Consider the following 15,286-nt stretch of genomic DNA (forward strand, 5'->3'; position numbering starts at 1 on the left):
TGAAACCACCTAGGGACTGAATATAGATAGAGACTAGATCCCTCCAAAGTTGGGAGGCAGAGAAATGAGAAGAAACCAGCCAAAGAGAGGAGAAGGAGCAGTGATGTCCTGGAAACCAAGTGAAGAAACCTTGGTTCACTTTTATGAAACTCTGGGTTCAGGAAGAAAAATCCACATCAAGTTACTATTATAAAAGGATCTCTGTATTTGGTGAATGCTACAGTATTGCAACTAAATTATGGTGCCCCCAAATGGAGGAAAGCAGATAAGAAGGACCTCTTAAATAACGTCACCTTAACAGAGTTAATTCTACAGGTTGACTGTCTTGCCTAATCAACTCCCTCACTGCTACTGGCCTCTCCCTCCTTACTGAGACTGTAATCTTTTAGCTTGCTCTATTCTCCTATTCCCGTCTGCCTCTTCAATCACCTTCTATATGCTGACTACTCTCAAGTCTGTGAACCTAGCCTAGGACCCTCTTTTTTATTCCAGTTCTTTCTACTCAATTGTCTCCTGGGCATCTTCACCTGGTCACCCGGCAGGCTCCTCACATTTAAAATGTCCAAAACAGAATTCACTATCTTTCCTGCCACATCTGCTCCTTAGACTGTGTTCCTCATCTTGGTGAACCAGTAATAGCCACTTACATGCTCACCCAAAGAAGAAAGTTGAGAGTCACTATAGACTCTTCTTTCTCCTTCACTCTCCCATATATTTGGAGCCAAGTCCAGTCACTTCTATGCTTTAACATGATATATAAAAGCCCATGTGTAAGAGAAGGAGTGGGAGCAGAGGGGGTATCGTGCCACGCTCGTTACTTCTGCTTTGATTAAGGCATTCACCACTTACTGCCAGAACTATTATGACATTCTGTTCTTCTTCCAATCCATCTGTTCTGCTTCCAATCTATTTTTCAAAGGCACCCAGAGATCCATCCTAAAAGGAGAAAATGAATGGGTTTAAAAAGAAAAAATTGGGATCTCTGACTTTCTGAAAATATAAGTAGACTTATGACTGATCATGCCAATGGAGATCAACATCAAGGACCAAAGATTGATCCTTATGGTAGCGGAATGAGCATAGAGTTGTACGCAGGAGATTTGGGTTCAAGTTTCAGCTAAATTATTTGCTACTTGAATACTTTCGGGGCAGTTCATGTAACCTATTTGTTCTTGAAAACTCAGCTCAGGTTCACTCGCTCCAGGAAGCCTTCCCTAACTACGTACTTTAGACAAATCTCCTTTTTACTCCCGTAATGCTCTATGCTTGCCTTTATCATGGTAACACTATATTTGCTGATTTATTCCTGTATCCTCTATTAGACTATAACTTCCTTATATTCCTTATATTCCCATGGCTCAGCATAGTGCCTGGCACATAGCAAGTGCTTAATAATGTAGGATGAATGCATAGTCCCCAAACTCAGCTTCCTCATCTGTAAAATGGAATAATAATACCTACCTTCCAGAGTTCTTTTGAAATTTACGTAAGATATGCATATAAAAATATCTTCATAAACTGGAACTCAATGTTTAAAATATTTCTTGTTTATCCCTCACCACTTTATAAAGTCCAACACCTTACCATGGCCTTCAAAGCCCTAAACAATCCATTTCCAGGCCACATTTTCAATTTCCTTCTGGCTACTACCCTCACTACTCTATCCTATATGTGGCTAAGTTGGTTATAACACACCAACTTCTTTCATATCGCCTATTCTTTTATATTATACTTACCTATCTACATGTCAGGATCAATAATGTGGACTATTGTCATAATAATTATGATTGAAGTAGTAGGAAGTAAAAACAAATGTTACTATTTTCCTATTCTCTGTCTTTTCCCTCTCCATTCTAGTCAATATTCCACTTAGCCATCAGTGTGCTTTAAAACATGGGTTTGATTGCATTCTCAATGCCTACTGGATAAAATCACCTAGTAGGATGGGACAAGATTCTTCACGATCTGACTTTCCCTGCTGCTTCTACCTCCCTCTGCTGTTTGGCTAATAGCCTTTGTGACAGCTGTAGTGACTACAGTGCTTGAAGCTTTACCGAGATAGCAGGCTCTCTCAGTCTTCAAGCCTTTACACTTGATGTGCCCTTTGCCTCTGATGGCCTCCTCTACTTTGTCTATCCAGTGAACTCCCTGTCATCCTCTAAGATTCAATTCAGATGTAAACTCCTCTGTGAAACCTGCCCTTAAATACTCCTTGGCAGAATCAGATGCTCTCTCCTCTCTTATTATGCTATATATATCTTGTCACAATCTTCTGTGGCGCTGTCTGTCACCTCCACTAGCCTGCATTTATGCAGCATGGGACTCTATGGGTTCTTACTGCTTGCTGGGGTGCCTGGCACATTGTGGGTGCTCACTGAAGAGCCATTGAATATTTCAACAACTACCCATCAGTGGTACCTAAGGCCCTCATTGGAGGTACTCCATCACTGTCCATCACACACACTGCTCTTTTCCTCTCTGGAGACTACTATTACATTCTTTGTCCTTGGAGGTGGAAATCAGCTGCGGGTGGCGTTTCTAGTCAGTCAAAGTTACACTAGTAACACAAATTACAGAATTCATTCTTCCAAAGGAGGATTAGGGCATCGCCACAACCCAGCATACAGTGAAATGAAGACATTTGCCTTCACTCCACTTGATAACCCCAAGCTGGGGTATTTCAACCCTCTGCATCCCCTTGGCTTGAAGCCGTGGGAGCACCGGCGGCAGACCTGGGAGAGGCCGGAAGTGAGAGGCCGGAAGTGAGGAAGCGGAAGTGGGGGAGCCTGGGCGCTTGGGCCTGGGTGGAGGAGGCAGGTCGGCCCGCCCACCAGGGTCTTGAGGTTGAGGAGGAGAAGGCCCTGACACCGGCGGCGGGAACTGCCCCTCAGGTAGCAGATGCTCATTTGGAGCGGGGATGGGGTGGCGGGACCTGAAGGCGCTGCTGTGCCGCCCCCCATCCAGGGCCCACTCCCTGCGCGGTCCACGTGCGGGCGGGAGGGGGACGAGGCCGCACGGACTGCGTGAGGGAAGGCCCCTGTGTGTGACGCCATCACGTCATGCCCTCCTTCTAGAAACTTCTCTGAGGCCCATCCTCCCCTTGAGTAAATTGCGGGCTCTCTGAGGGCAGTCGCCGGTCTGCTTCCTCAGTGAGCCGGCGCCGCAGGGCCCACCTGGTGCTCAGTGGTCCTTTGGAAACGATTGTTGAATGAATGAAGAAACGGATGCCAAGGAAAGACCTTGTCCTTCCGGAAGACCCCCTTGTCTACCGGAAGTTGGCTCTCTCTCGGCCTCCATCCTTTATGTTCCAAGTTCTTTCCCGCGCATCTCATTTCTTCCTCTCAACAGTCCTCCCGGTGTGGCGATTACTCCTTATGCTGCGGATGGGGTACCTGAGGCCCAGTGAAGTTGTTAAACCTTAGCTAGGAAATGGCAGAGCAGGACCTCAAATCCGTGCCTTTGGAGTCCTCATTAAAGCGATGAGGTGAGGTATGTGAATGCCTAGCTGTGAGCGTTCCCGAGACAGCAGCCGTTTACTCCAGAGGGCGAAGGCTGTGTCTTGTGCACCTGTTTGGCCGTTTCCTGGAATGGACCTTGTCACAGGGTAAACTCTGGAAAATCACCAGCTAGATGAATTGATGAGCACACGGGAGGGGCTCACAAAAGTTGGTTTCTCTGCCTCTTGCGTGTTCTGTCCATGAGCACATTCACCCCTCTTCCTGCCGTGATAGTCTCGGTAATCGTTCTCCTGTCACCGTCCGGGCCGGAGCTTATTTCCCCTGAGCTAACTCGTGTCTTGAGGCAGAACCCGTCCACACCCGAGAGCCGGCTCTCCCGGTAGCGCTCCCCGGAACGCCTCCCTCCAGGGCTGCCTCTGACGCAGCCTCTCGGACGCTCGTCGTTGTTGTCATTATTGTCCTAAGTCTTTGGGTAAAGTCAGTTCAGCTGCTCTGTCCCTTATTCTCAATTCCGGCATCCAAAAAGTTTTGAAAACCGATTTTTCCCCCCAACTTGTTTGGCAGCAAGACGTGAACTGAAACGAGCCATTTGTGTTTTTTTATTCCAAATATTTACAAGGTCTTGTCGCAGTCCTGTTCACGTGTTTGATTGCTTGCAGCACCCCCCCCCCCCGCCCCCCCCGCCTCCTGTGGGTATTGTGTAGTATGGGACAGGCACGGCGTCACACTTCAAAAGTCAAAAAAAAAAAAAAAATGGAATTGAAATCCCACAGCTCATCTGGCCTCAAAGGATTCCAGGGAGAGAGTGTGGACCAGTAGTTGAACATCACGTGATGACGTCGGAGGGGGAAAGAGCCTTTGCCCAAGGTGTTGTGGGAGTGGGCAAATCTACAAAGAAAACCAAGAGACCTTTCTTACCTCCTCTTCTGTTTATTTTGGAATTATTTACGGGAGAAGGCTCCTTAACTAAACGATGTTTTTTTGAATGTAGGGAATCATGTTTCACATTTCATATATCCTCCAAAAACTGTATAAATGATAGGTACTCAAGAAATATTTGTCGACTGATTTGAAAATATTTACTCAAAACTCTAGAATTTTACTTGACAATTACAAGAGCTGGATTATGTTTTTTAAATGTCGTGTTTGTCATGCAAAGCTGTAGAATCAGTGCAGGTTTATCCCAAAGCAGAATCATTCAACCATTTGGTCATTCACTCAACACCTGTTTTTTGAGTACCTACTATGTGCTAGGTGCCTGTTAGGCAATAGGAGTACAGTAGTAAATAAGAACATTCCTGTTCTCAAGGAGTTTCCAGTCTAGTGGTGGAGAAAGCCAAAAACCAAATAACGAATCCAAAAGTACAGATCATGATGAGTGCCGTGAAGGAAATAAACTGGGTGCTGAAGAGTATGATGGGGGGGCTTGAGTAGTTAGTGTGGTGGGTGAAGGCCTCTCAGAGGACGCCACCCAGATTTGTGACATGAAATATCTTACTTCCCTCCATTTCTAAATATTATAGGGATGTGGGTAGCCAGACAACGAAAATTCAGGTGTGAAAATTTACCCTCTTAGGCACTGCTTCTGTCTCAGATGTCACATCACCACAATTGCAATCTCAAGTTTTTGATGGTACAAGTAAACTGAGCATTTGTAGTCAGGCATCTAAAACACGTAATAAACCAGTGTATAATTTGTAACTAACACCAATTAAGTGAACTTCTTGTTAGTCTGAAAGATATCTGTAGTGGGCCGGTGTCTTACGTATTCTGCGTTCATGTCACAAGGTCCTGTGCATTAGGAAATGACACCAGTTCACTTCTCCAGACTTGCTTCTCTGTGGTTTTTCCTGTGATTAGGAATGTGGTTAGTTTTGATATGATGTCCACCACATCCATTTTAAACTACTCTATTGGACTGAAGGCTATTATTTAGACACTTTTGTGGGGCATAAAATTCATTTAATCAAATATTTTTAAAAATGCAGGTTAAAGAATATGGGAAAACCTGAAAACTAGAATTTTTGTTCCCCCAAAATATCGATGGGTAGCTATCCAAAAAAGAAAAGAAGAAAAGGGTTTTAACAAGTGTTATTCAACTCCAGCAGGTTACAATTCTAACAGGCTTTTTTTTTAATAGACTTGTGGGGAAACAGATCAATATTTGCTGCTCTAAGCCAGTGTCATAGCGCATCTCTGCCTTGAGTGAGTTTGGTAAAAGGGAAGAAGGGACAATAGAAAAAGAAACCACCACGATTGAAAATTTTAATAGCTTCTTGAAATGCATTATAAATTGAGTTTTTGCTGCAGGAGTGAGTCGGATAGAAACACCTGTATTTGAAGAGAGAAAATCAGACAAAATGTAAAAACACATAACTTCTCTTTTTTCTTCCTAGGGTTGATGATAGTGTTTCTCTGAGAAATCTTAATTAAACCAATACATTTTCTATCTTGCTTATTTGAGGATGGGTTGTACTTTCACACACAAAAAAATTTAATTATCCCCTTCTCTTATTTTTTAAAAAAGAAGTAATAGTTCATTTAGGATGCTTCTGAAAATTTACGTCTTCCTTAAACACAGAAATAATCAAGCTGAGCTAGGAATTGAGAAGGTCAAAGAAGAGAAACAAACCCAAAAATAACAAACACGTTTGTTATGGATTTTAATATTTTTCTTCTGTATGTGCACAGTTTCTCTAGTAAAATCTGATTATAGATTGTTGAGGCTTCATTTGGTCTGGATGCTTGTCAGGGCTTGAAATGAATTTGGTATACTCTCTTGGTGGCCATCAGTGGTGACTCACTAGGGAGATTGCAAAGTTACTGACCCACCTCAGTGTAAAGTAATGAAAGAGAAGAAAGGGAATGGTTTCGTATAAACTGTGACTTGATCATTCAGAAGCATCATTTAAATTTGGGGGCTGCATACCACTTTTACGTTTTAACTTTTTTTTTTTTTTTGGCAAGGAAGATTAGCCCTGAGCTAACATCTGTTGCCAATCTTCCTCTTTTTGCTTGAGGAAGATTAACCCTGAGCTAATGTCTGTGCCAGTCTTCCTCCATTTTATCTGTGGGACGCCACCACAGCATGGCTTGATGAGTGGTGTGTAGGTCTGCACCTGGGATCCAAACCTGCGAACCTCAGGCTACCGAAGCAGAGCATGGAAACTTAAGCACTATACCACTGGGCTGGCTCCTTGAACGTATTTTTGTATCAACTTGGATGAGCCTCTCTTTGTATGTACTTGGTGTGAGATCTGACAGACACATGCTGATCACTCCAGGTTTTAGGGAAACCCTTACGCCATTTGAATCATAGTATTGACGTTGTTTAATCCTAAACTCATACTTCTTTTTCTAAAGCTGAGTAAAGAAAGTAATTTAACGTTTTCTTGAACTTACCAGCCTTCCCAGGACTAAAATATTGGTTTCAGGTACCATGAGTTAGGTGTGGAGTCCACTGAGGTACAGCTATTTGTCTTAATGGTTGATGACCCTCCCCCTTTTAGATTGACAGGAAAGCAGACCATTGTTAGATTGGATTCTAATGATGTGTAGTTCTAAACAGAGTACAACCATAGAATCACTTGGTGATTCTACGACTCAATTTTCCTCTTAATTACCTTTGGGACATAACATTTTTATACATGACAACGAATCTTAAGCAAGAGATGTCAGAGCACCAATTCCATTTCTTTATGCTAACTTGTCCATTGTCCATGAAATGCTTTGGAATAATTTTATTTCTGGCCAGAGAGGTTCAATGCTATCTTCTGTGAAACTTTTCAGTCTAGAAAGACCACCTGTATTTCTTTAAATAACACAAGCCAATCCGTTATGAGAGTTTTTGCCATGCTGATCCTGAGAACATTTATATGGTACCCTCAGTTCTGGCTGATGTAAGTGAGGGGCTGAGTTAGAAACTAAAGCTAGATTTTTCAGGTTGACTTGGTCTTCTATAGACACTAGAAAAATATTTAACTTACATTTTTTTGTGTACTTTTCTTTGCAGGAAATCGATGCCTTGTCAAGATGGAGATTAATCATTTGTATGTGGGAGCAGCAGAACAGGGGGCCAGTTACCTCTCAAGGGTTTTATAAACCCATCACGTAACTCCATCCCAGTGCTCTAATCCTGCGTCTCCCCTTCAGACTTGTCTCACCTATGGCGTTCAGGAGGCAAGTGAAAAACTTTGTGAAAAATTACTCAGATGCTGAAATAAAAGTCAGGGAAGCAACTTCCAATGACCCTTGGGGTCCTTCTAGTTCTCTGATGTTAGATATCAGTGACCTGACTTTCAACACGATTTCCCTCTCAGAGATTATGAATATGCTATGGCAGAGACTCAAGGACCATGGGAAGAACTGGCGCCATGTGTATAAGTCCCTTACGCTAATGGATTATCTCATCAAAAATGGATCAAGGAAAGTTATTCAGCATTGCAGAGAGGGGTTCTGTAACCTTCAAACACTGAAAGATTTTCAACACGTAGATGAAGCTGGAAAAGACCAAGGTAACAGTTGAGAACGTTTATACAACGTGCCAATGAACATTAGGAGTTTGGGAGGGGATCATTTTAAACCAGGAGCTGGGGAAACGTTGTTCTTAAGTGTTATTAGCTACCTCTCCTCTGGGACAGTTAAGGTTAATCCTTTGTGTTGACTCCAGAGTACCTTAGAGAACTAGATTTTTTTTTCAAAGGCATGTGTAAAACTAATACTCTTAGGTTCTGATAAAAGGATACCTCATAGAAAATGAACAAAGTGAATAAAAGAGGAGGCACTGCAATTTGGTATAATGATATCACTGTAATTCATAATTATAATTAGACTGGAATTCAGTCACAAATGCAAGGCAGTGTTTCCAAAGACTATGGACTCTTCACAGACTGTCTAGATGGAAGTAGTTACATGAATACAAAAATTTAGGTCGTAAGATAATTTTGTCGGGGGTGGAGGGGAGGTGAAGCAGGGAGAGGGTCTGTGGAGCACCCGGCGGAGACGGCGCGGTGCAGCCTGGTCGTCTGCAGTGGTAGGAGAACCGGCACCTCCTCCCCTCCCCTGGAAAATTCAAATTTGTGTTTAGAATGAATAGTCCTATGAATCATGCGAAGAGGATAAAATTCAGTGCAGTCTCTGTAAGTGTACATTTTTAAAATAGACTGTTTTTTTAGAGCAGTTTTAGGTTTACAGAAAAATTATGCAGAAAGTACAGAGTTCCCACATACCCTTCCCTCGCACACGTGGTTTCTCCTATTAACATCCCACAGTGGTCTGGTAGGTTTGTTACGATTGATGAACCAGTGTTGATACTCATTTACTATAAAACCTTTAGTTTACTTTAGGGTCCACCCTTTGTGTTCTCCAGTTCAGTGGGTTTTGAAAAATGCACGTCATGTATCTACCGTTCCAGGATCATACAGAATAGTTTCACTGCCTTGAAAATGCCCTCCACTTCACCTGTGCGTCTTTTCCCCCCTCCTCCAAACCCTTGGCAACCACTTCTCTTTTTTATTGTCTCCATAGTTTTGCCTTTTCCAATATGTCATATAGTTGGAATCATTCAGTATGTAGCTTTTTCAGACCGGTTTCTTTCACTTAGCAATATGCATTTAAGATTTCTCCATGTCTTTTTATAGCTTGAGAGCTCATTTCTTTTTTTCCCCTTCGCTTTTTGAAAAACAGCTTTCTCGAGATGTAATTCACATACCATACAGTTCACCTATTTAAAGTGCACAGTCCTTTGGTTTTTGGTATATTATATTTTTAAAATTGATAAAGTATATGTAACATAAAATTTGCCGTTTTCAGTGTACAATTCATTGGCATTAATTACATTCACAATGTTGTGCAATGATCACCACTATCTATTTCCAAAATTTTTTATCACCCCAAACAGAAACTCTGTAACCGTTAAGCAATAACTCCCCCGCCAACCTCTAATATACTTTCTGTATCTATAAATTTGCCTATTCTGGGTGCCTCATATAAGTGGAATCATATGGTATTTGGCTTATTTTGCTTGCCCTAACGTCCTCCAGGTTCATCCATGTTATAGGATGTATCAGAAGTTCATTCTTTTAAAGCTGATTAACATTCCATTGTATATATATACCACATTTTGTTTATTCGTCTGTTGATGGATTCTTGGGTTGTTTCCAGCTTTTGGCTGCTGTGAAATAATGCTGCAATGAACATTAGTGTACAAGTATCAGTTCAAATGGCTGCTTTCAATTCTTAGGAGAGGAATTCCTGGCTCATATGGTAATTCAATGTTTGGCTGTTTCAGGAACTGCTAAGCTGTTTTCCTTAGCAGCTGCACCATTTTACATTCCCACCAGCAGTGTGTCAGGGTTCCTGTTTCTCCACACCCTTGTCAACACTTGTTATTGTCCATCTTTTTGATTGTAGCCATCCAACTGGATGTGAAGTAGTATCTCATTGTGGTTTTGACTTACATTTCCCTAAAGACTAATGATATTGAGCGTCTTTTCATGTCCTTGTTGGCCATTTATATATCATCTTTGGAGAAATGTCTGTTCAAATCCTTTGTCCATTTTTAACTGCGTTATTTGTTTTGTTTATTGTTGAGTTTTAGGAGGTCTTTATATATTCTGGATACAAGACCCTTGTTAGATAGATGATTTCAGATGTCTCCACCCATTCTCTATAGGTTATCTTTTTACTTTCTGGTTAAATTTTGATAAAGTCCAGTTTTACCTGTTTTTCCTTTGGTTACTTGTGCTTTCGGTGCCTTATGTAAGAAACCATTGCCTAATCTAAAGCCACGAAGATTTATATCTGTGTTTTCTTCTAAGAGTTTTGTGGTTTTAGCTCTTACGTTTAGATCTGGGATTGATTTTGAGTTAATTTTTGTATATGGTGTGAGGTAGAAGTGCAGCCTCCTTCTTTTGCATGCAGATATCCAGTTGTCCCACTACTATTTGTTGAAAAGACTATCTTTCCCCCTTGAATTATATTGGCACCCTTACAAAAATCAATTCACCATAGATGTATGGGTTTATTTGTGTATTCTTAATTCTGTTCCATTGATCTATATGTCTAGCCTTATGCTAGTGACATACAGATTGCATTGAATCTGTAGGTCAATTTTGGGAATTTTGCCATCTTAATAATATCAGTTCCTCCAATCCATGAACACAGGTGTCTTTCCTTTTATTTAGGTCCTCTTTCATTTCTTTCACAAATGTTTTGTAGTTTTCAGTATACAAATCTTACACTTATTTTCTTAAATTTATTCCTAGATATTTTTTTCTTCTTGATGCTATTGTAAATGAAATTTTCCCAATTTTGTTTTCAGATTGTTCACTGCTAATGTATAGAAATACAACAACTGATTTTGTATATTGATGTTGTATCTTACTACTTTGCTGAACTTGTTTATTAGCTATAGTAGTTTTTTTTTGTAGATTCCTTAGGCCTTTCCACATACAAGATTATGTCATCTGCAAATAGAGATAGTTTTACTTCTTCCTTTCCAGTCTGGGTGCCTCTCATTTCTTTTTCTTCCCTAATTGCCCTGGCTAAAACCTCCTGTACAAGGTTGAATAGAAGCAGTGAGAGCAGACATCCTTGTCTTGTTCCTGATCTTAAGAGGAAAGCTTTCAGTCTTTCGCCATTAAGTATGATGTTAGGTGTGGGTTTTTCATAGATGCTCTTTATCAGGTTGACAAGTTCTCTTCTATTCCTAGTTTGTTGAGTGTGTTTACCAAGAAAGGGGGTTGACTTTTGTCAGATGCTTTTTCTGCATCTATTGAGATAATTTTGTTTTCCCACCTTGTCTCCTTTATTCTATTCATATGGTGTATTGCATTGACTGATTTCTGTATGTGAACAACCTTGCATTCCTAGCATAAATCCCACTTGGTCATGGCATATATGCTCTATTTTATGTATTTATTTTAGGTCTGGTTTCTTAAGGGCAAGAACAGTGTCCCTAGGACTTAGTACATTACCTGAGATTAGGATCACTCAGTAGATGTTTGATGAATGGGTGATTAATATCTTAATATTTTTACACTTTTAGCAAATTTTTAGAAATTGACTATCTTTTAGGAATATAAAAAATATAAATGTCAGAGTTGACTCCTTTAAAACAATATGCTGTTCCATTTTTTAACTATAAATTACTTTTTAAAATAGATTTTTAATACTAACAGTGCTTTATTGAGAAATAATTTATATACTATAAAATGCACAGATCTTAAGTGTTCAGTTTGATGAATGTTGATAAGTGTGACCATCACCCATATCAAGATAAAAGAGCGTTTCCATCATCCCCGAAAGTTCCTTCATCTCCCTTTCCAGTCAATCCTCCCTCCTCCGCAGAGGCAACAACTATTCTGATTTCTCTCACCATGTAAGTTGGTTGCATTTATTCTTGAAATTCACATAAATGGAAGCATACAGTGTGCATTCTTTTGTTTCTGGTTCCTTTCTCTCAGCATGATGTTTTTGAGACTCGTCCAGGTTGTTGCATATATCAGTAGTATTCCTGTTTATTTTTGAGTCATATTCCATTATATGAAAATACCATAGTTGTTTACTCATCTTCTGTTGATGGATATTTGGGTTGTGTGTAATTCTTGGCTATTATGAATAAAGTCATTATGAACACTCTTGTGTAAGTCTTTTTGTGGCCATACATATTCACTTCTCTTGGACATATACTTAGGAGTGGAATTTCTCGGTCATAGGGCAGGTGTATAATTAAAATTTTCTGAGGTGGTTTCTACCATTTTATACTCCTGCCCTCAGTGTTTGAGAGTTTGTTGTTCTACATCCTTGTCAATACTTAAGTATTGTTATTCTTTTTAATTTAGCCATTCTGATGGGTGGATAGTGTTTCAATTTGCATTTCTCTGAGAGTTGTTCAGCACCTTTTTGTATGCTTTTGGTCATATGGACATCTTTTGCCTATTCAGGTGTTTTGCCTATTTTTAATTTTTTTGGTCTTTTTATCATTGATTTGTAGGAGCTCTTTATACATTCTGGATATGAGTCGTTTGTCAGATGTATGTATTACAAACATTTTCTCCAAGTTTGTGGCTTGTCTTTTTACTTCCTAATGTTGTCTTTTGATGAAGTCCAGTTTGTTTTTTCTTTTATGGTTCATGCCTTTTGTGCCTTGTCTGAGAAACTGGCCTACCCCAAAGCCATGAAGGCCTTCTTTCTCCTGTGTTTTCTCTTAGACATTTTATAGTTTTAGCTAGGTCTGTAATTGATGTAGCACTAGCTTTTGTGTGTATTGTGAGGTAGAGGTAAAGTTCATTCTTTTCTATATGGTATCTAGTTGTTTGCCTGTTATTAGATTTTAATAATAGAGCATTTCCATGTGTGGTATCTCATTTGATCCTTACAACATCTTATGAGGAATGAAGGATATATATTATTTCTTTTACAGAGATGAAGAGCTAATCCTCAGACAGATTAAGTTATTTAAGTAAAGTTGCACAGCTAATTAATGTCTGAACATGATTAAAACTCATATATCCTAATACCATTTAGTCCTATTCTATTATTATGCTACACAGCCTCTCCTAATTGAGTTTTTAAAAATATCCTAACAAAGTTTCACTGAACTACTAGAATGAACTTAATTAAAATTGTCTGAAAAGTCCCCACTTGAATGTTTCATACCGTCAAATTATTTATTTACACAAATTATGGTATTCTTGTTATAAAACCAATTTATGTTCTCAGAAATGTCTGCATTGTAGGTTTATGTACTATTTTATTTTCAATTACCTAAGTCATGAAATTGCACTTAATTTCCTTTAAATGGTCCATTTTATATGTACATACACATGTATTTAAATTAAAGGTAGATTTTTTTAAAGTACATTTTAAAAAGACAAATTTTCAGTGTTACAAAGTTATGTTAAGCTATTTTACTAGAAGTAGCATGCAATGGTGACATTACTGCCATTTTAGTTTTCCACTATCGTTCTCAGTCATCTAATTTAGGAAATTAGACACCTTACATTTATATGCACTGCAAATTTTGTATAGGCTGCCGCTCTGTGTGTTTTCCAAAACCTGAGGATGGGCCGTTACCAGTCACCTATGCATTTGTTCGCGAAAGTTCGAATGTCTTAGAGTAAGAAGCAAGGCTTTTAAGCCATAGTTAAGAGAGAAATTAAAATGTAAAAGGCAAATATTCTGGAAGACATAATATGTTTATTTATATTTATACTAGTTTATAGATTATTGAAATCAATTTTTTTTAGAGGGAGGTTGTTTTTTGAGTTCAGATTCTCATAGAAAGAGAGAAAAGACCAGGTATTTGGGCCCTGAAAGCGTTTAGAGAAAGAGGGAGCCTGGGCAAGTAGGAGAAAAAAAGGAATAATTGGGATTTTCCTTTTCAAGGTGACTGTAGTGAATTGAATAGAGCCAAAATATCTGGAAAGAGTAACTTCAAGAAAAAGAAAATATTTAAAAATGTAAAAAAATTACCTTAGATGTTGGTTAGCCATGTTAAGGCCCTAAAAGCCAAAGAACTGCAATTCGGGGGTATTACTTCTTTTCCAGCTGGGGCTGGATGTGGGGTGGTGGGAGGCAGGCAGTTCCTGGGCGGTACGATGTAGTGGCTATGCACCATGGGAAAAAATCTAGCTTCAAAGTGCATCAGACTTAATTTTTTTTCTATAGGTGTCAGACAGCAGCAGTCAAAATTCTCTAACCGTCGAACCCACCTGATAGGTGATGGTGGATTGATTAATTATTGCAATGCAGATGTGCTCGTTTACAGAGGAGAGTTAACTAACACGAGGCTGCTGAGTTCATTTATAGCTCTTGTGAGCAAATGTGATTTCCTGTAACAAATGTTTTTACGGTCTTGATGAACAAATGAATTTCCTTTAACAAACATATATTATAGGCTTTGGGTTAACGTAGTCTGTTCTGTTATTAAAAGTTATAATACTGTGAGTTTAAACAAAACCTTTGTACCTAAAACAGTTGAATATTTTGGGTCACCTTTTGCTCCTTTTCAGTAAATAGAGTTGTGTTGATAATCATGATAGCAAGGAGCAACAAATCATGAATTTATTTCAACTTAAATGTGCCCGTCCAGCCAGTATTCCCACAGTGCCATATTTTATTGTACTCACATGGACAACGGAGCACAGTAAACAAAACAGGAGAGTAACCAGTTTAGCACTTCAGTGCTACGTCAGCCGAGTCGGTCTCTCCCCAAGGTTCTCGTCAAATACAAGAGCTTACATTTGTATACTAAAGTCAGTCAAAGAAGTTAAAAGTCTGTGTTTTGTTATTTTTATAGAGCCAGTCTCTACTTTCTAGCTTGTTAACTTTATGACTTCGGGAAAGTTTCTTACCCTAAACTTACTTTTCTCATCTGTAATATGGCCTTCACGAACTCTGAGGGTTATTGTGAGGACTGGAGGTAATGTCTGAAAGTCAGGCACATGGTAAGTCATCAGTGTTAGCTCATACTCTTGGTCCTTGACATTTTTAAATTTTTTAACTTTTATTTCCTGCAGTGTATATTCGTGTTCAGATAAAGCTCGGTGCACGTCTTCGCTAGGAAACTCTTGTCCGCTGCACTGTCGCACTCAGCAGTTTCTGCCCGTCCGCGGTCAGTTGCAGCACGTATCACCCAGCCGTGATGACTGCTCTGCGTGTCGGTCTCCATCGCTAGACTGTGGGTGTCCAGAGGGCTGGGATGATTGGATGTATCTCTGTTTCTTCACTGGGTTTGGTGGAGGTGTTGAATAAATGTTTGCTGACTGAGTAGCTAGTGGATTGCTGTGGGCTCAAAGAAGGGATTGGTAGCTTTTAAGAGTTTC

At 39.8% G+C, this 15,286-nt stretch overlaps 1 protein-coding gene across 5 annotated transcripts in view; it reads left to right on the forward strand.

Moving 5' to 3' along the window:
* Window positions 1-15,286, forward strand: part of ENTHD1 (ENTH domain containing 1) — a 155,385-nt gene that overhangs the window by 56,047 nt on the left and 84,052 nt on the right. For 4 of the 5 annotated variants that reach the window (XM_046646577.1, XM_046646579.1, XM_046646581.1 and 1 more), the window contains exon 2: window positions 7,471-7,972. In XM_046646577.1, coding sequence (XP_046502533.1) covers window positions 7,624-7,972 — 349 coding nt within the window. In that variant the 5' untranslated portion in view covers window positions 7,471-7,623. The remainder of the gene's footprint in view (window positions 1-7,470; window positions 7,973-15,286) is intronic. The other variant, XM_046646580.1, reaches the window with a different exon arrangement.

This window comes from Equus quagga, chromosome 19 (genome assembly GCF_021613505.1).
Source record: "Equus quagga isolate Etosha38 chromosome 19, UCLA_HA_Equagga_1.0, whole genome shotgun sequence".
In the NCBI taxonomy this organism is placed as follows: domain Eukaryota; kingdom Metazoa; phylum Chordata; class Mammalia; order Perissodactyla; family Equidae; genus Equus; species Equus quagga.